Source organism: Manis javanica, chromosome 7 (assembly GCF_040802235.1).
Source record: "Manis javanica isolate MJ-LG chromosome 7, MJ_LKY, whole genome shotgun sequence".
In the NCBI taxonomy this organism is placed as follows: Eukaryota; Metazoa; Chordata; class Mammalia; order Pholidota; family Manidae; genus Manis; species Manis javanica.
Window position 1 is genome coordinate 121,255,951 of NC_133162.1, and position 14,392 is coordinate 121,270,342.

The 14,392-nt window shown below is 40.7% G+C and overlaps 1 protein-coding gene across 14 annotated transcripts in view; it reads left to right on the forward strand.

Moving 5' to 3' along the window:
• Nucleotides 1–14,392, forward strand: part of FMNL2 (formin like 2) — a 281,458-nt gene that overhangs the window by 233,643 nt on the left and 33,423 nt on the right. For all 14 annotated transcript variants that reach the window (XM_073241458.1, XM_073241460.1, XM_073241465.1 and 11 more), the window contains exon 10: nucleotides 12,765–12,839. In XM_073241458.1, the coding sequence (XP_073097559.1) occupies nucleotides 12,765–12,839 (75 nt within the window). The remainder of the gene's footprint in view (nucleotides 1–12,764; nucleotides 12,840–14,392) is intronic.

The following is a 14,392-nucleotide window of genomic DNA, read 5'->3' on the forward strand; positions in this document are numbered from 1 at the left end:
CTGCCAATGAATATGCTCATTGAATTTGACTCCTGTGTGAGTCAAGTTTAGATTGCATTTGAAATGTAAATACTTATAAAACAAGCACATTTTTATTTATCTGAGCTCCATAGTCAATGATACATAAAGGTTTTGTTGGTTGGTTTCTTTAAAACTAGCCAACAGTTATATCTTCAGGAAGAAAACATGAGAAGGGTTCATGAATCTATTCTATTTTATTCCATTGTGTAAATGTTAGTCAATATATTTATGTCATGCATATAAAAATGCATATACATATATGGAAGTAGTAAGGCTACCATTTATTGTTACAGAGTGCCAACAGGCTAGTATATATTACTTTGATTCTAAGAGCTACCCTCTGTACTAGGAATAAGGAAAGAGGTTCAGAATAAATAGGCCTACTGATACACTTTTGTAAATTGCAACTTTGGAATTTTTACCTAGATCCAAAGCTTATAGTCAACCTTATATAATGTGTTATCACATTCCAAATACTTTCTACATGTGTTCATACATGCCTTCAATTTTCCACTAAAAAGCCAAATTGGAACAATTAGAGATTAGGTAGCTTACTGGAGTGTTTAAAGTTATTGGTAAAATTCTGGACAAACTGGGCCATTTGTATGGCTCTTTGTCTCCCCCAAAAGAGAGGATAGGTCTTGAGCAGGATTATAAAGGAAGAGACTTGGTTTCGTTGATGCAGGGAATTCTGATAACAGAAGAGATTGGCATGGAATCTGTCCTGGAGCAGTTTAAGCCAGAAAAATATTGTGCTGGTTGACACTGAAAAGTATCTGACTGGGGCCCACGTTACAGAATGAAACATGACAGGAGGCAAGCGTGATTGGGCTTCTGAAGAAGTAATAGTGGAGAGATTTGAAATTTGTGATTAAAAAAAGTCTTAACTGGAAGATAGGTAAAAGTAGGAGGGAAAAGAAGAGGGAACAGAAAGCAACTAATATTTATAAATATAGCACAGTATATAATAAAGTGTTTTTATATGCCATGTGATTCCATGTAAATCTGAGGAGGATCTTTTATATAATTCTGATAAATCTTGAGAGTATCAGTACTCTGCATACAATACATTGGAGAGGAGAGATGCTGGAATTTGGAAGGGAGGTAGTTCAGGGGTTACCTGACCAGGCCCTGGACTAAGTCTGTGGTCATGACAGTAGCAATAAAGCCATAGAATCGAAGAAAAGTCAGCAAGAGACAGAGTGATCTACTGGATTTGGAGATGGACATAAGAGGAGAGTAGGGATCTGTTCAAACAGTAAACATTTAACTGAGAGGAAAGTAGCCCAACCATGATAAACAAATAGGATCTGGGAATTTTTTTCAGGCTTTGTTTTTATTGAATTCATTTTAGTGATGGTAAAATGCCCAACATTTGATTCTTTAGTTATGAACTGAAGATTGTGAATGGCTTAAACAGTGGTGGTTGAGTGTGTGTGTGTGTGTGTGTGTGTGTGTGTGTGTGTGTGTTATCCAAATAGAGAAAAGGATTATAACAACTAAGGAGGTAAACTCCACAGGGGGGAAATCTAGAAGAAAAGTAAGGAGGCCAGGCTAGAATGGGCTAGAAGGATGTCTGGTATCTTGTACAAGTTTTTGTTTCGGGTGACAGGTTCGTCCAATGGTCTCTATCCATTCCAATCTACAGCTTTATGTTTCTGTTAAAAAACTTTGCCTCCACAGGCCTATATGTGCAATGTGTATTATGCATATGTATTAAGTATCTCCTCCATCTGAGGAAAGTTAAGTGCTTCCTCTTTTCAGATACAAAAACAAGGCATCTAGATAATAAAATGATACAAAAATGTACGAACAAGAACAAAAAGTAACATGTCGTAGGCCAGTTGGTAGGATAGTAAAAAGCTTAAAGTAAAAATAGATCACTGTGATTTTAGACACATTGTGACTTTCTACCTTTTGTAACCACTGGGGAATGGCTGCTTCCGTCTCTAAACCCAAGTCTCATTTAAAAACTCTGCAGTGTGTCGAAGGAGCTCGCTGCTTCCCCAGCCAGAGAGCGAGCTGGACGTGCTGGGCACGCACTTGGTACCTGTTGCTGCGAAAGCATCCCTGGCTTGAGTAAGGCTTGAAAGCTTCAACTTTTGAGTTGTTATTTAGGCTTTTTGTTCCCCTGCTCCTCCTCCTTCACACCCCAGACTGTTCTGCTCACCGCAGTTCAGCAGCCTCTTTTTATTCGTCTCACACAGTGGGGCACGTGGCCACTGCCCAGCCCTTTCATTCTATGTATCAATCTGCCAGAGGTATATAGTCACACTAGGCTTTCATTCATAACAGTTGACTGAAACACGCTCTGGAGAAGAAAATGGCTCAGCGGTTCCTGATGATGGTCCAACAATCACCCTCAAGTTACCCTGCATCATGGAGTTGAGCCCTGACAGAATTTCCCCCCTCAGCTCTGCGTCACTGGGGAGTGGAGATGGCCGATTACAGTAACATGAGCTGTGGCTCTGTTTTGTTTCAGCAGTTTGGTTATGGCCTTGGAAAATGAGGGCTCCTTTCCCACCAGTAAATTTACCAGATTGACTGGGATACTAAGAACAACACTGAACTTTCCATTTTGAAGCATTTTCCAGGAATAGGTGTAAAACTAGGAAATGTTGTGTTCTATGTGGCAGGTATCAAGGACGTGTTTAGTACATTTCTAAAAGGTATTCATCTTTTTGTTCCTTGCATATTTGTTTTTGATTGTTTCATATTCTGGTGTGTTAGGCATTAAAGATAAATCTATTCACTTGGGTGGACTCACTGAGTCTGCTATTCCCTGACCTTTGGGGAATGTATGTCCTGCAGACCACAGGGGAGAGAACTATTCCTGGATTTCTCTCATATTCTTACTTGTAATCTAGTATTTGCTTAGAGGGGGGCACATCCTAGAGAAAATCAGAGACCAGCTGGGGATTGCTGCATTCCACCTGGTAAATGCCAGGTATTTGCACCTGGCCTTGTTTAACATAGGCTCTAAAGGGGAGTGCTTTTTTTCCCTACCTTATAAACAGGTGGAGGGTTCCTGCCTTTATTGGGTAACGTGTCCGATTTCTGAATGGCATGACTTGATCTTCGTGGAGAGATGGCAGATGTGGTTGTCTTTATATGATATGGTTGACTCCTGAACGATCTTACAAGAAATTTTACTATTAGAAATCCACTTATTAGCATATTTTGTGTTTTCAGAATTCAACATCTTTGCAGGAAAAAAGAGGCTAGTCTCTCATCCAGTAGTTCTCAAACTTTTGGCCTTAGGACCCCTTCTTCTTTTTACATCCTTAAAACTTACTGAGGAACCCCAAACATTTTTGTTTACATAGGTTATGTATTAGTACTTACCATAATAGAAGTTAAAGCAAAATTTCAATAAGCTTATTAATTTCATTAAAACTATTGTAATGAACACATCAGATGCTAATACTAATAACTTTTTCTATTAAAAAAAACCTATTTTGCAAAACCAAATAATAGAAAGTCAAAATAGTGGCTGTTTCAGTCATTTTGGGTTGCCAGCCTAATACCATACACTGCATGGTTTAAACAACAGGAATGTATTTCCTCACAGTTCTGGGAGGCTGCAAGCCCCTGTGTTAGCATGGCTGGGGTCTGGTGAAGGCTCTTCTCTGGGCTTGCACATGGCTGCCTTTGCTGTGTGCCCCTTTCCTAGGGGTGTGTAGAGACAGAGATCTCTCTTCTTCTTCTCATAAGACTACCAATTCCATTGGATCAGGGCCCCCCTTACGACCTCATTTTACCTTACTTCCTTAAGGCTGTATTTTCACATGCAGCTGAATTGACGGTTAGAGCTTTACCATGAATTTCATAGAGTTATAATTCAGTCATAACAGTGGCATTGTTTTATATTTTCCTACATCTTTTGAAGTCTAGCTTAACAGAAGATAAGCTGCATGCTCATATCTGCCTCACATTCAATTACTTGTCTTATTTTGGCCAAAGTAGTGGAAGCAAATCTAGCTCCATACAAATGTGCAGATGGAAAAGGAACTATTTTAACAGCACTTTTAGATAGCAGTACATATTCTTTCTTGATACTAGACTACACAAACACTGGACAGGTAGTAGTTCCTTAAAGGTTAGTTGCAAAGTGGAATCTGAGGCTATATTAGTGAACTTGTACTCTGTTACATTAAAATTTTTTGCCTATCTTGCACCTTGAATGAATGCATATTTGTGTAACAATATGCAGTGGTCATTTGGAAAATACCGATTCACTGTATTATCCAGATCTTCTAAATAGTGGTACATTTCATACTGCAGTATTTTGTAAAACCACATTCATTATAATCACCACCAATCAGAATATTGGGAAACTGTCAATCTCAACAGTGGGTACAAGTTTTCCAAAATTCTCATTTGTGCTTGACTCAATTTTTATCATTGGAAACAAATATTATCAGTTGTTTTGCTTATAGTAAAAGGCTCACTTCAGTCATTTTCAAGGAAATAACTGATAGATATTATGAGTCAGAATAACTGTAGTTTGTCAGTTTTTTCAAATAAGGACGAAAAGGTGGCTAGTTCGCTTTGCAACTAGAATAATCATGGAAGTTCTTTCCTCAACACAACCATATTTAATATGCAGCAAAATTGCTTTCTGTAGGCTTCCCATTTCATCATATAGGATATTAAAAGGGTGTGTACTCAAAAGTTGAGATATCATGAAATTAGTACTTTTTATTGCATCATTAAGGGTGACACTGGCTTTTTAATTTTTTTTTTTTTGACCAAGAATGCATGGTTGTGCATTGTGGAAAGCAGTATGGAGGTTCCCCAAGAATCTCAAAATAGAAATATCATTTGACCCAGGATTTCCACTCCTAGGAATTTACCCTAAGAATGTAGCAGCCCAGTTTGAAAAAGACATATGCACGCCTGTGTTTTATCGCAGCACTATTACAATAGCCAAGAAATGGAAGCAACCTAAGTGTCTTATGGATAAAGAAGATGTGGTACATATACACAATGGAATATTACTCAGCCATAAGAAGAAAATAAATCCTACCATTTGCAACAACATGGATGGAGCTAGAGGGTATTATGCTCAGTGAAATAAGCCAGGCAGAGAAAGACAAGTATCAAATGATTTCACTCATCTGTGGAGTATAAGAACAAAGCAAAACCTGAAGGAACAAAACAGCAGCAGACTCACAGAACCCAAGAATGAACTAACAGTTACCAAAGGGAGAGGGACTGGGGAGAATGGGTGGGAAGGGAGGGATAAGGGGGAAAAAGGGGCATTACTATTAGCACACATAATGTGGGGGGGGCATGGGGAAGGCAGTACGACACAGATAAGACAAGTAATGATTCTATAGCACCTTACTATGCTGATGGACAGTGACTGTAATGGGATATGTGGTGGGGCCTTGATAATGGTGGGAGTCTAGTAACCATAATGTTGCTCATGTAATTGTACATTAATGATATCAATCAATCAATCAATATATAAAAAGAACGCATGGTTGTGGTGATCAGGGATTAGCAGTGTAATGTTGCAATTGTTCATTAATGATATCAATCAATCAATCAATATATAAAAAGAACGCATGGTTGTGGTGATCAGGGATTAGTGGTGTAATGTTGCAATTGTACATTAATGATATCAATCAATCAATCAATATATAAAAAGAACGCATGGTTGTGGTGATCAGGGATTAGCGGTGTAATGTTGCAATTGTACATTAATGATATCAATCAATCAATCAATATATAAAAAGAACGCATGGTTGTGGTGATCAGGGGATTAGTGGTGTAATGTCGCAGCATTGCCTTGATTCATGCTAAGGTACCAACGGTTTTTTTCACCCACTGTTGCCTTTGCACCACTGATGCCCATGTCCACTCTGTGAGAAAGGCAAGTACACATCTTAGCATTATTATTAAGATGGTTTTGACCCCACAGACTATGTCAGAGGTCCTCAGGGACCCTCAACCTTCAAGGACCATACTTAAAGAACTGCTGCTCAAATGCATTGTCTGCTGTCAATCTCGGGCTGGGTAGAAGGTGTTATAGGTAGCTAAGAGCAACGTCCTCCTGATTAAGATGCAGAATTGGGTTGGAGCCCAGAAGAAAGCAGAGAGATGTGAGCCTTGAAAGGGTCTGTGTGCGTCCCTGCTGATGACCGAGAGATGTGAGTCTTGCATTGAAGGCCAGAGAGATTCAAGTTGGACAGTCTGAATATTTCTGAAAGATGTCATTTAGGAGGAATTGCATTGTGGACTTTTACTCTCAGAGTTTATTGAAGGTCATCTTATTTTAGGGGAGTGATAAAAATTCCTTTCTCATGGAAGGTGTGGTAGGTCAACGAGTCACCTTTGGGGGTTTTGCTAACCCTTTGCTTCTATGTCAGGATGCTTTATTCAGTACAGAAAAATATATGTTTGGAAGGGGAAACAGTCACTTGGATGCTTTGGTGGCAAAACATCTGGATATTTGAAACATCTGGAAGAAGTGACTAAAGTTTTCACAGGGTGTTTAAAATCATGTGGACAAGACCTCTGGCTTATAATCAGATGTTTACCAGTCCAAGACTGATATGTTTTACTGATTTATGAAGGAGAGTTGAATGGATTGTAGCATATACTCAGTTGTATAGTTTTTTTTTTCAGTAGTTTTATTTCAGTGTCATGAGATAAGGCTGTGTAAGTTTTAGAATGCTTCAACTCGATGACCATTTTTGCCTTTAAATCCCAAGATGACATGAGAGCCAGCAACAGGTTGAAGTGATCTGTTTCTGTCACGGCAGCCATTTGGTGTCAATGCATGAAATGTCTAGTTACCTCAGGGGGAAAAGATCATGGACCCCGACAACCACAGAACACCCCAGAGAAGTGGTTTCCTCTGGCCCATCATGGTGCCCAGTAATCCTCAGACTGCTGGTGCTCTGGTAGAAGGTAAACGATGCTTTTCACCTAGGACTAACTATGCAAAAACTGTTTATTTCATGTGGTCCTGGAAAGAAAACAGAACTTTTGTTCCCAGGCAGGTCCCCAGAAGGGTCATCCAGTCAGCCATGATAGACTGGGCCTCTGAAACGGGGCCTTCCTGCAGGGAGCCGTGTGGGTCACAGGGGCCTATTGTGAGAAGAGAAAAAGAAAGTATTGAAAAAGGCGCCAGGCAACAGGGCAAGAAGGAAACACTTACGCAAGGGGCCTTTAATTTTTATGTAACTAACCCAGAAGCATATTTTACAGCCGCCTCCTAAGAGTCAGGCCTCAGTCTGGCTGCAGTCTTTGTGCAGTGCCCTGGGAGCCGTTGCTGGGGGAAGCCAAAGACTGACACGACCTCAAAGGGGGACCCAGGGGTGGCTTGAAGGCCGGCAGTCTGTTCATTTCAACATCTGGTTAGCAAGATAATACTCTTTATTACAAGGCTCTTGTAAAATCTTTTTGTAAAACATCTTTTCTCCGCTTTAATTAGCCTCTAGGGAAATCGTCCCTTAACCTCTGTCCACCCTTGAGACACTTTAAGCCACCGCCTCTTTTGCATCCAGGACCCCAGATTTATCCAAGTAAAGGTTTGGGACACCATTCAGAAATGTCTTTTGCAGATGCTGGGGAACAGAGTTGCGTTGTGTTTTTGGCAGGAGTTGTGCTTTTGCTTTATTTCTCCTTGAAGTGAAAATGTATCCTGTTTGTCCAGGGCGTGTCCCATTTTATCTGGGTTGGGCAAGATTTATCCACTTCCTGAGTGTGAGTCAGATGCCCCGGAACAGTTCCTCGGCCCCCACGGGCTTGGAACCCAGGGCCTGCCTAGCCGAGTGCATCTCTAAATTTGGTTTGTGTAGAGCTTGCAGTACAGTCATCTTGGAAATATCATGTTATATTGCCATTCCTAGATTAGAATTTTAGAGCTTCAAAATATGGAGTGAGAGGTTTTCAAACTTTTTTTCTTCCCAAAGAAATCTTACCAGGCAACTCAGTGTCATAAAACAGAGCTGGATCAATGGGGATAGAAGTCCCAAGAACCATTCGTATTTGTCCTTTTCCTTTTCCTGCCAAGCTCCGTACATTTGGAGCCCCTAAGGTGTTCCTCTTTAATTCGATGGCTCCCTAAAATAGGACTTGGAAACTAGCAATACTGTCTAAGGCTCTCAAATTGATGGATGTGAAAATCGAAGTCTAGAGAAGTTTACCAAGCTGTCCAAGCTCACAGCAGGGCAGTGCCAGAGCCACGACTTACAGCCCAGGCTTTATGGTCTCCTGTGTAGTATTCCACATAGTTCTTTTCTGCCGTCATAGCCCCTCACCCCCATCAGTGTTAGAGCTTAAATGAGCAAAGAGGGGTGATGTGTTAGTACCCAGGGATGGGTGGCTGGGGGGCTGTATTAGCAGACTGAAGTCCATGGTCCAGGATCCCAGGCTGAGCATTTTTGCTTTACACAGTGTTAATCAGTGTCGGTCAATGTCTTCACATAAGACTGATACATGGATGATATAGACATGAAGATTCCCCCCTGTGTACAGCAGAGTGCATGCTTTTCCAGAGCACATACTTGTATTTTTCTGTGGGTTGATTGAATTTCTAGGAGCCCTGGCTGTCAGCAGTGGCAGTCTAATTCCTAATGGAGTATTCCAATATGCAAAAGGCCACCTCTCCGGTCTGCTTGGCTCGGCTTCTCTGTGGCTGTGTCTCTTACATTTGCCCTCTACCCCACCTACTCCAGTGGCTACTTGTTACTCATAAAGGAAGTCAGTGTCAAAGCTAGTGAGGGAGTGAGAAATACAGGTGAATATAAAAGTCAGGTAATAACAGGTTTCATTTGGAATAGATGACTTTTTACTTGAAAGTTTTCAGATCATATATTGTCTGGCCTTTGCTGACATCTGGAAGTTATATGCAGCTATCTATAACGTGCAATAACATATCCATGGAAATATGCTCCTGGTTCTTATATATACTTTGATGAGGCCCTTGAGAACATCCCCATGAAGGCCAATGTGTGGATTTTGAAAATAGCTGGGAATCAGTGTCTTGTTCCTTTCATCCTTGCCGATTTTCTAAAATGAGGCCAATTTCAAAGGAGAGAAGAGGTGCGTTCAGATAAGATGATCCTACTGAACCCAGTGTGTGGGGGTGGTCCAGATGTGAGTCGTGCAAGCTCAGATGGCTTTCCTTTGATGTGGGACATGACTTTTACCAACCTTCTCCAAGTGTATCTTCCCATTTCCTGTGGGATTGTGAAAAACACTTGCTTAAGGATTGCTAAAGTAATATAGGAACAAGTGGGGTCTGGTTTGCATGCTTCCTTTGCTTCAGCAGGAATAAAGGGGGCCTCTTGGATTCATGCTCTTCCTATGGAACAAGGTCAGAAAATACCGCCTGAATCCATTAGTTGAGACCAGCAGCAGAGCAGTCTGACTAACCCTTTACAGGGAGGGGCTTGGTGGAGGGGCCCTGCCAGTTCTCACAGCCGAGGAGGAAAGTGGCCAGTCATATGGTCCTCTGGAGGTTTCCTGAAGGTGGGCATCTGTGTGGGCAACACATTGTTCTGTGATTCAACTTCTTTTCATCAAGTTCATGGCAGCTCTAAATTGGAAGATATTTAAGTCTGTTGTTTTTGAAGATTAAAGGTATCTCTCTGTTTCATGGCACATGTGCTTTCAGCATGGATTTGTCTGTTGACAGAATGAGGGATTTCTAAAGAAATGCTTATATTCAAGGCTCTCCCTAATGCCTATTTCATCCTGTCTCACAGGCTAGTACAATGATTTTTGGGCTCTTTACCCAGCATGAAATTAATCTAATATTGCTTGTTCTGGATTTGATGCCATCTCTTTTTATTAACAGGCTATGTACAAGTCTTTTGTTTTGTTGCTGACCACACGTGCTCTCCTCAGCCATATAAAATCCATCTGCTCTAATGCCTGGACACAATCCCTGATTATTTGGGAGTTACCTTATTCATTTTACCTATGCAGGGGCAGTGGGCCAATCCTGCTGCATTTCTATGATACCCAGTTGTAATAACTATGCCCCTCTATTGTGTTGGAGAGTTGGAAGTTAATGATCTACGTATCTAGTTTACAGCTGGTAGTCAAAGAGTCTGAGGATTTAATCTGCTAGTCTGTATACTATGTAAGCCACTGGTTCCACAATGCTGGTTCAGTGACCATGAGTACTTAAACACAGATTCCTAGTTCCATGGTGGAGATTCTCATTCCATATGTCTTGATTTAGATCCCTAGGAATCTGCCATTTTTAGAACTTTAATGAAGATTCTGGTGTTTGGACATCAAGTGTATGCACTATGTAAGGATTATAGTTTTTAATAATGGCATTTTTTCTGTTGGTGTCTCAGATAATTCTGGAATGCGTTAACTGTCTTCAATCTTCAATGGAATATGATGATCTGAACATTCTGGGCTATACTGGAGAAGGAACATCAGGCTGGCCATTGGGTTCCTAGCCTCTGTGTTGACCTTTCATCAACTTAGTGATATTTGATCTATCTGGGTGTCAGTCCCATTCATAAATTGAGAGTTCTAGATTAGCTAAGGAACTTTCCAGACTTCTGAGATCCTTTAATTTGAGGTGCTTTGGTCTTACAGGCATTGTATTCATCATCACTGTTCATTGATGGCTGTTGCCTCTTTGAGTTCAGCGAGTGCCCAGCTGCTCAGCAGAACATTCAGAACAGTGTGGCTCTCAGAGAGCTGGTGGCTGTCCGCAGATCCAAGATGTCTTCTCTTCCATTCTCCTGCAACTGCCGGCCTCCCAGAACAGATTGAAGTAAACTATTACCCTGGGGAGAAAAGTTCTTATGTTGGGGTTTCTCTTAAAGAAAATTCAGGTTATAATTCTGACCTTTTCCATTATGAAGCCTTGGCAGTTTTCACCCAGGGGCCCTTTTTGCAGCCTAGGGACACTGTGCCTTTGGGCACAAGATGTGACTAATGTCATAGTCTAGGGAGCTGGGCTTGTTCTGCTAACCCTCTTCAACAAACCTTTTGTTTCCAGAAACTTGCTGCATATCCTCTCCAGGGGTCTGGTGGGGCCAGGGACAGAACACACATCCCTTTAAGTCACTGGTTCTCAGCCTTTGTGGAACATCAAGATGGTCTGTAGAGCTTCATAAATTGTGCATGTCCGTGGCATCCCAGCCCTGCCCGCGCCTCCTGAATCAGGCTCTCTAGGGTGGGATTGGACACGTGTGTTTTTTAAAGGCTCTATTTTAAACTCCACCTTCTGGAGCTTCCTCCCATCCTCTAGACGAGTTCCTTCTGTAATTAGTCTTTGTTAAGGCAGATGTAGATAAATGGAGAGTTGTCATTAGAATACAGAAAACTGTGAGAAATTAAGTTGAGAAATTAAGTTACTCTGAAATAAGAAGGCCCTCAGAGGCTTAAGGCTGTTCACCTTCACCTTCCTCGCACACAGTTTAGGCACAGAAACCACTACTAAAGGTTCACACACTGCAGACCCTCTGCAGTGGTCTGATGGTTCTTGTTTCATCAGCATGATGGAGAGTAGTAAGTCATTCATTAAGTGTGTTTTAACACAATTACTCATTTAGCCTTCATTCAGTGCAGTTCTACAAATATTAGAATTTACAATGTGCTGGGCATTGTCTAGATGCTGAGGACAGAGTAGGGAACAAAACAGAATTGCTGCCTTCGTGGGACTTCTCTTCACTGAAATATATGTATTCACATGGAATTTAACATGATGGAATTAACCGGCTGCATTATGCATTATGAAATATCATTTTAGGAGAATTCTTCAGGACTACCGTGTATATGCCTAAGAACACCAATGAAACCAGAACATTTAGTTAAGCATGTAAAACCTGCATTAAATTTGCAAAATGTTAAGAACAGAGACTGTGTCTTACTAAGACAACATATAGCCCATAGGTGGTGAGGTAATATTTTCTGAGGACAGCATGAATAAACCAGTAGGCTCCCAAACAGCAGCCAAGGACATCGGCAGAATTAAAGTTTCTCCTTTGATTTTTGGGCTAAGTCTCCAGAAAGTTATTATTTGGTACAAATCTTTCTTTGACTCTGTTTTTAACTCTATGTGTTTAATTTCATGTATATGTGGATACTTTGGGGCCATGGGGTACACAGTGTTGTATCTGCTTATTTCATCTGTTCAATAAGAGCCTTAATTTGAGCTGAATGCTTATGTTTCAGACCTCAGAGGTGCTACTTCATAGATTACTACAATTTCTGTACTCAAAGTTGAAAGGGTTAATATGGCTCCCCAAAGTACCTGCTTTACTTCTGTGTTGTAGTTTGTGAACTGAAGTTATTTTATTCAGTTAGAGATAATAGAAACATTTTCAATCTTTTTCAATGAATTTAAGTACTAAGTTATCCAAATCTCTTAGCATGTCTATTTTAAAAGTGCTTTTATACAAAGGAAAACTGTGGATTTTGATTTTGTTCTTTTTACCATAAGCTACATTCTGGGATTCTGATGTAGGCTAGAAAATTGTCAGGACTGCAAAGACAACCAGGGAAAGAAGAGCACATTTGATGCAGATTTCCAAATATCAAGAGAACATGCAAGAAACCAAGGGTCAGCTTTTGATCCTGGCTCATGTTGCTACTTTTGTGAGTTCACTAACTTTGAAGAGAAGTAAATAGTGTTGAGAGAGGAAAAAGAAAGATATTCTGGAAATAATTATTTAAGGCTGGAATTTCTGCATCTAATTTTAGAGTGCTTATGTTTGGAATTTCACATGCATGATGAAAACGTGTGTTTTCAGGTTTGCGGAGAGAAACAGCGCTTTGAGAAGTTGATGGAACACTTCAGGAATGAAGACAATAACATAGATTTTATGGTGAGTTATTTCAGTACTACATTCAATAAGGGAAACTGAGTTTCAGTACTTTTTTCCTAAATCCATTTAAATGTATGTCTGTATTGTACGTGTGTATGTATATGTATATGCATGTAAATGTTACAAAGGTCGGGGAACTGAGCATAATATGCTAAAGATCCAATCTAGAGTGTCCTTAATCTGTGTTTTCCCTTCCTGCATTTATTAAGTTTTATTCCTTACATACACACTATAGTGAAGACCAAAAATACTTTAATTTTTATAGCAAATAAAGGGTGAAGCCATGCATTTGGGAAAAGGCAGCTAGCTCCTCTTGCAAATGCCCGTAGTTGCCATCTTTAGCCATTAATAATGCTGCGTCGGAATCCTGAAGATAGAGACCAAACATCTGGACCACTGTATTTTGCCTTTTGCGCATCCCAGCCAGCACCCTTCCCCAGAGTATATTCTCAAAGAATAAAGTGCTTCAGTGTGTAGAACTGATTGTATGTATCCCCCAAATTAGCGGAGAGCAGTGATTATTTTTCTTCCTGTTCCCTGCCATAGTAATACTGTGTGGGCCTAATCATACCACAGGCCTCCTTAGCCGGGAGGATCATGCACGTGCAAGAACATGTGGGGAGGCAGCAGGACCGTCACCTTTAGGTGTGAACAATGAAAGGAATTTGAGATACGTAATCATGGACTGAAGATGCAATCTACTGGAGAGAATTTCCTGAGACGTATTACTCTAGAGCACAGCCAGATATGCAGGCTTTCTTAACTGAATGTAGCTGGCCACGGGACCTCTTACCTTGGCTCAATCCCCCTGATCTCTTCTAGCCTGGAGCAGAAATCTCAATCAGTTCTTGCACTGCTGAGTCCCCTAAAACCTGTGCTTTGGATGCTGGGCAGAGTTTTCGATTGCTTCAGTGTCTGCAAAGCATGGAATGCAGCTTTGCAGATTTCTAGCCCTTTTATATGAAAATTTTTCTGGGGTCCTCATGTTTTATACACATCCTAGCCCTCAGCCTCTTCCAAAATCAGTAAGATGAAATCCTTTATAGAGAAGCTCTTCTGTTCCATAAAGCATATTATTTGCTTTTTAAAAAGGGTTTAAGTAAAAAGTGAAACAAGTAATACTTCCACACTGACTTTTAAATTCTTATTAGGATTTTAGCAGTGGTTAAAGCTAGTGTTTGCACTGGTCGTGAAGGTATAAAAATACCACATGCTGGCTCACCCTATCAGTTTCTTCCCTCTGCTTTCATAGGGGGAACCTATTTGTTCCCCTAACTGAGGTTGCAAACTGGACACTTGCAGGCTGAAGCCAACCTACTAGCTTGTGAGTTTAGTCTGACAGTAATGTTCCACCATAAGAAAATTAAGAAATTGGGCATTAAAATACAGATTTCTGGTTTTCTTAAAGCAGAAAATTTCTGATAACATGAGGCCCCTGTCCTTGCAGGGTATTAGCTGCTTGAGCCAAGTAGCCCCTATTTTTTAGTCTGAGATAACCTTTTCCAGTTCATCGTAGTCCGCACCATTCCCTACTGATTACACATGCCCGCTTC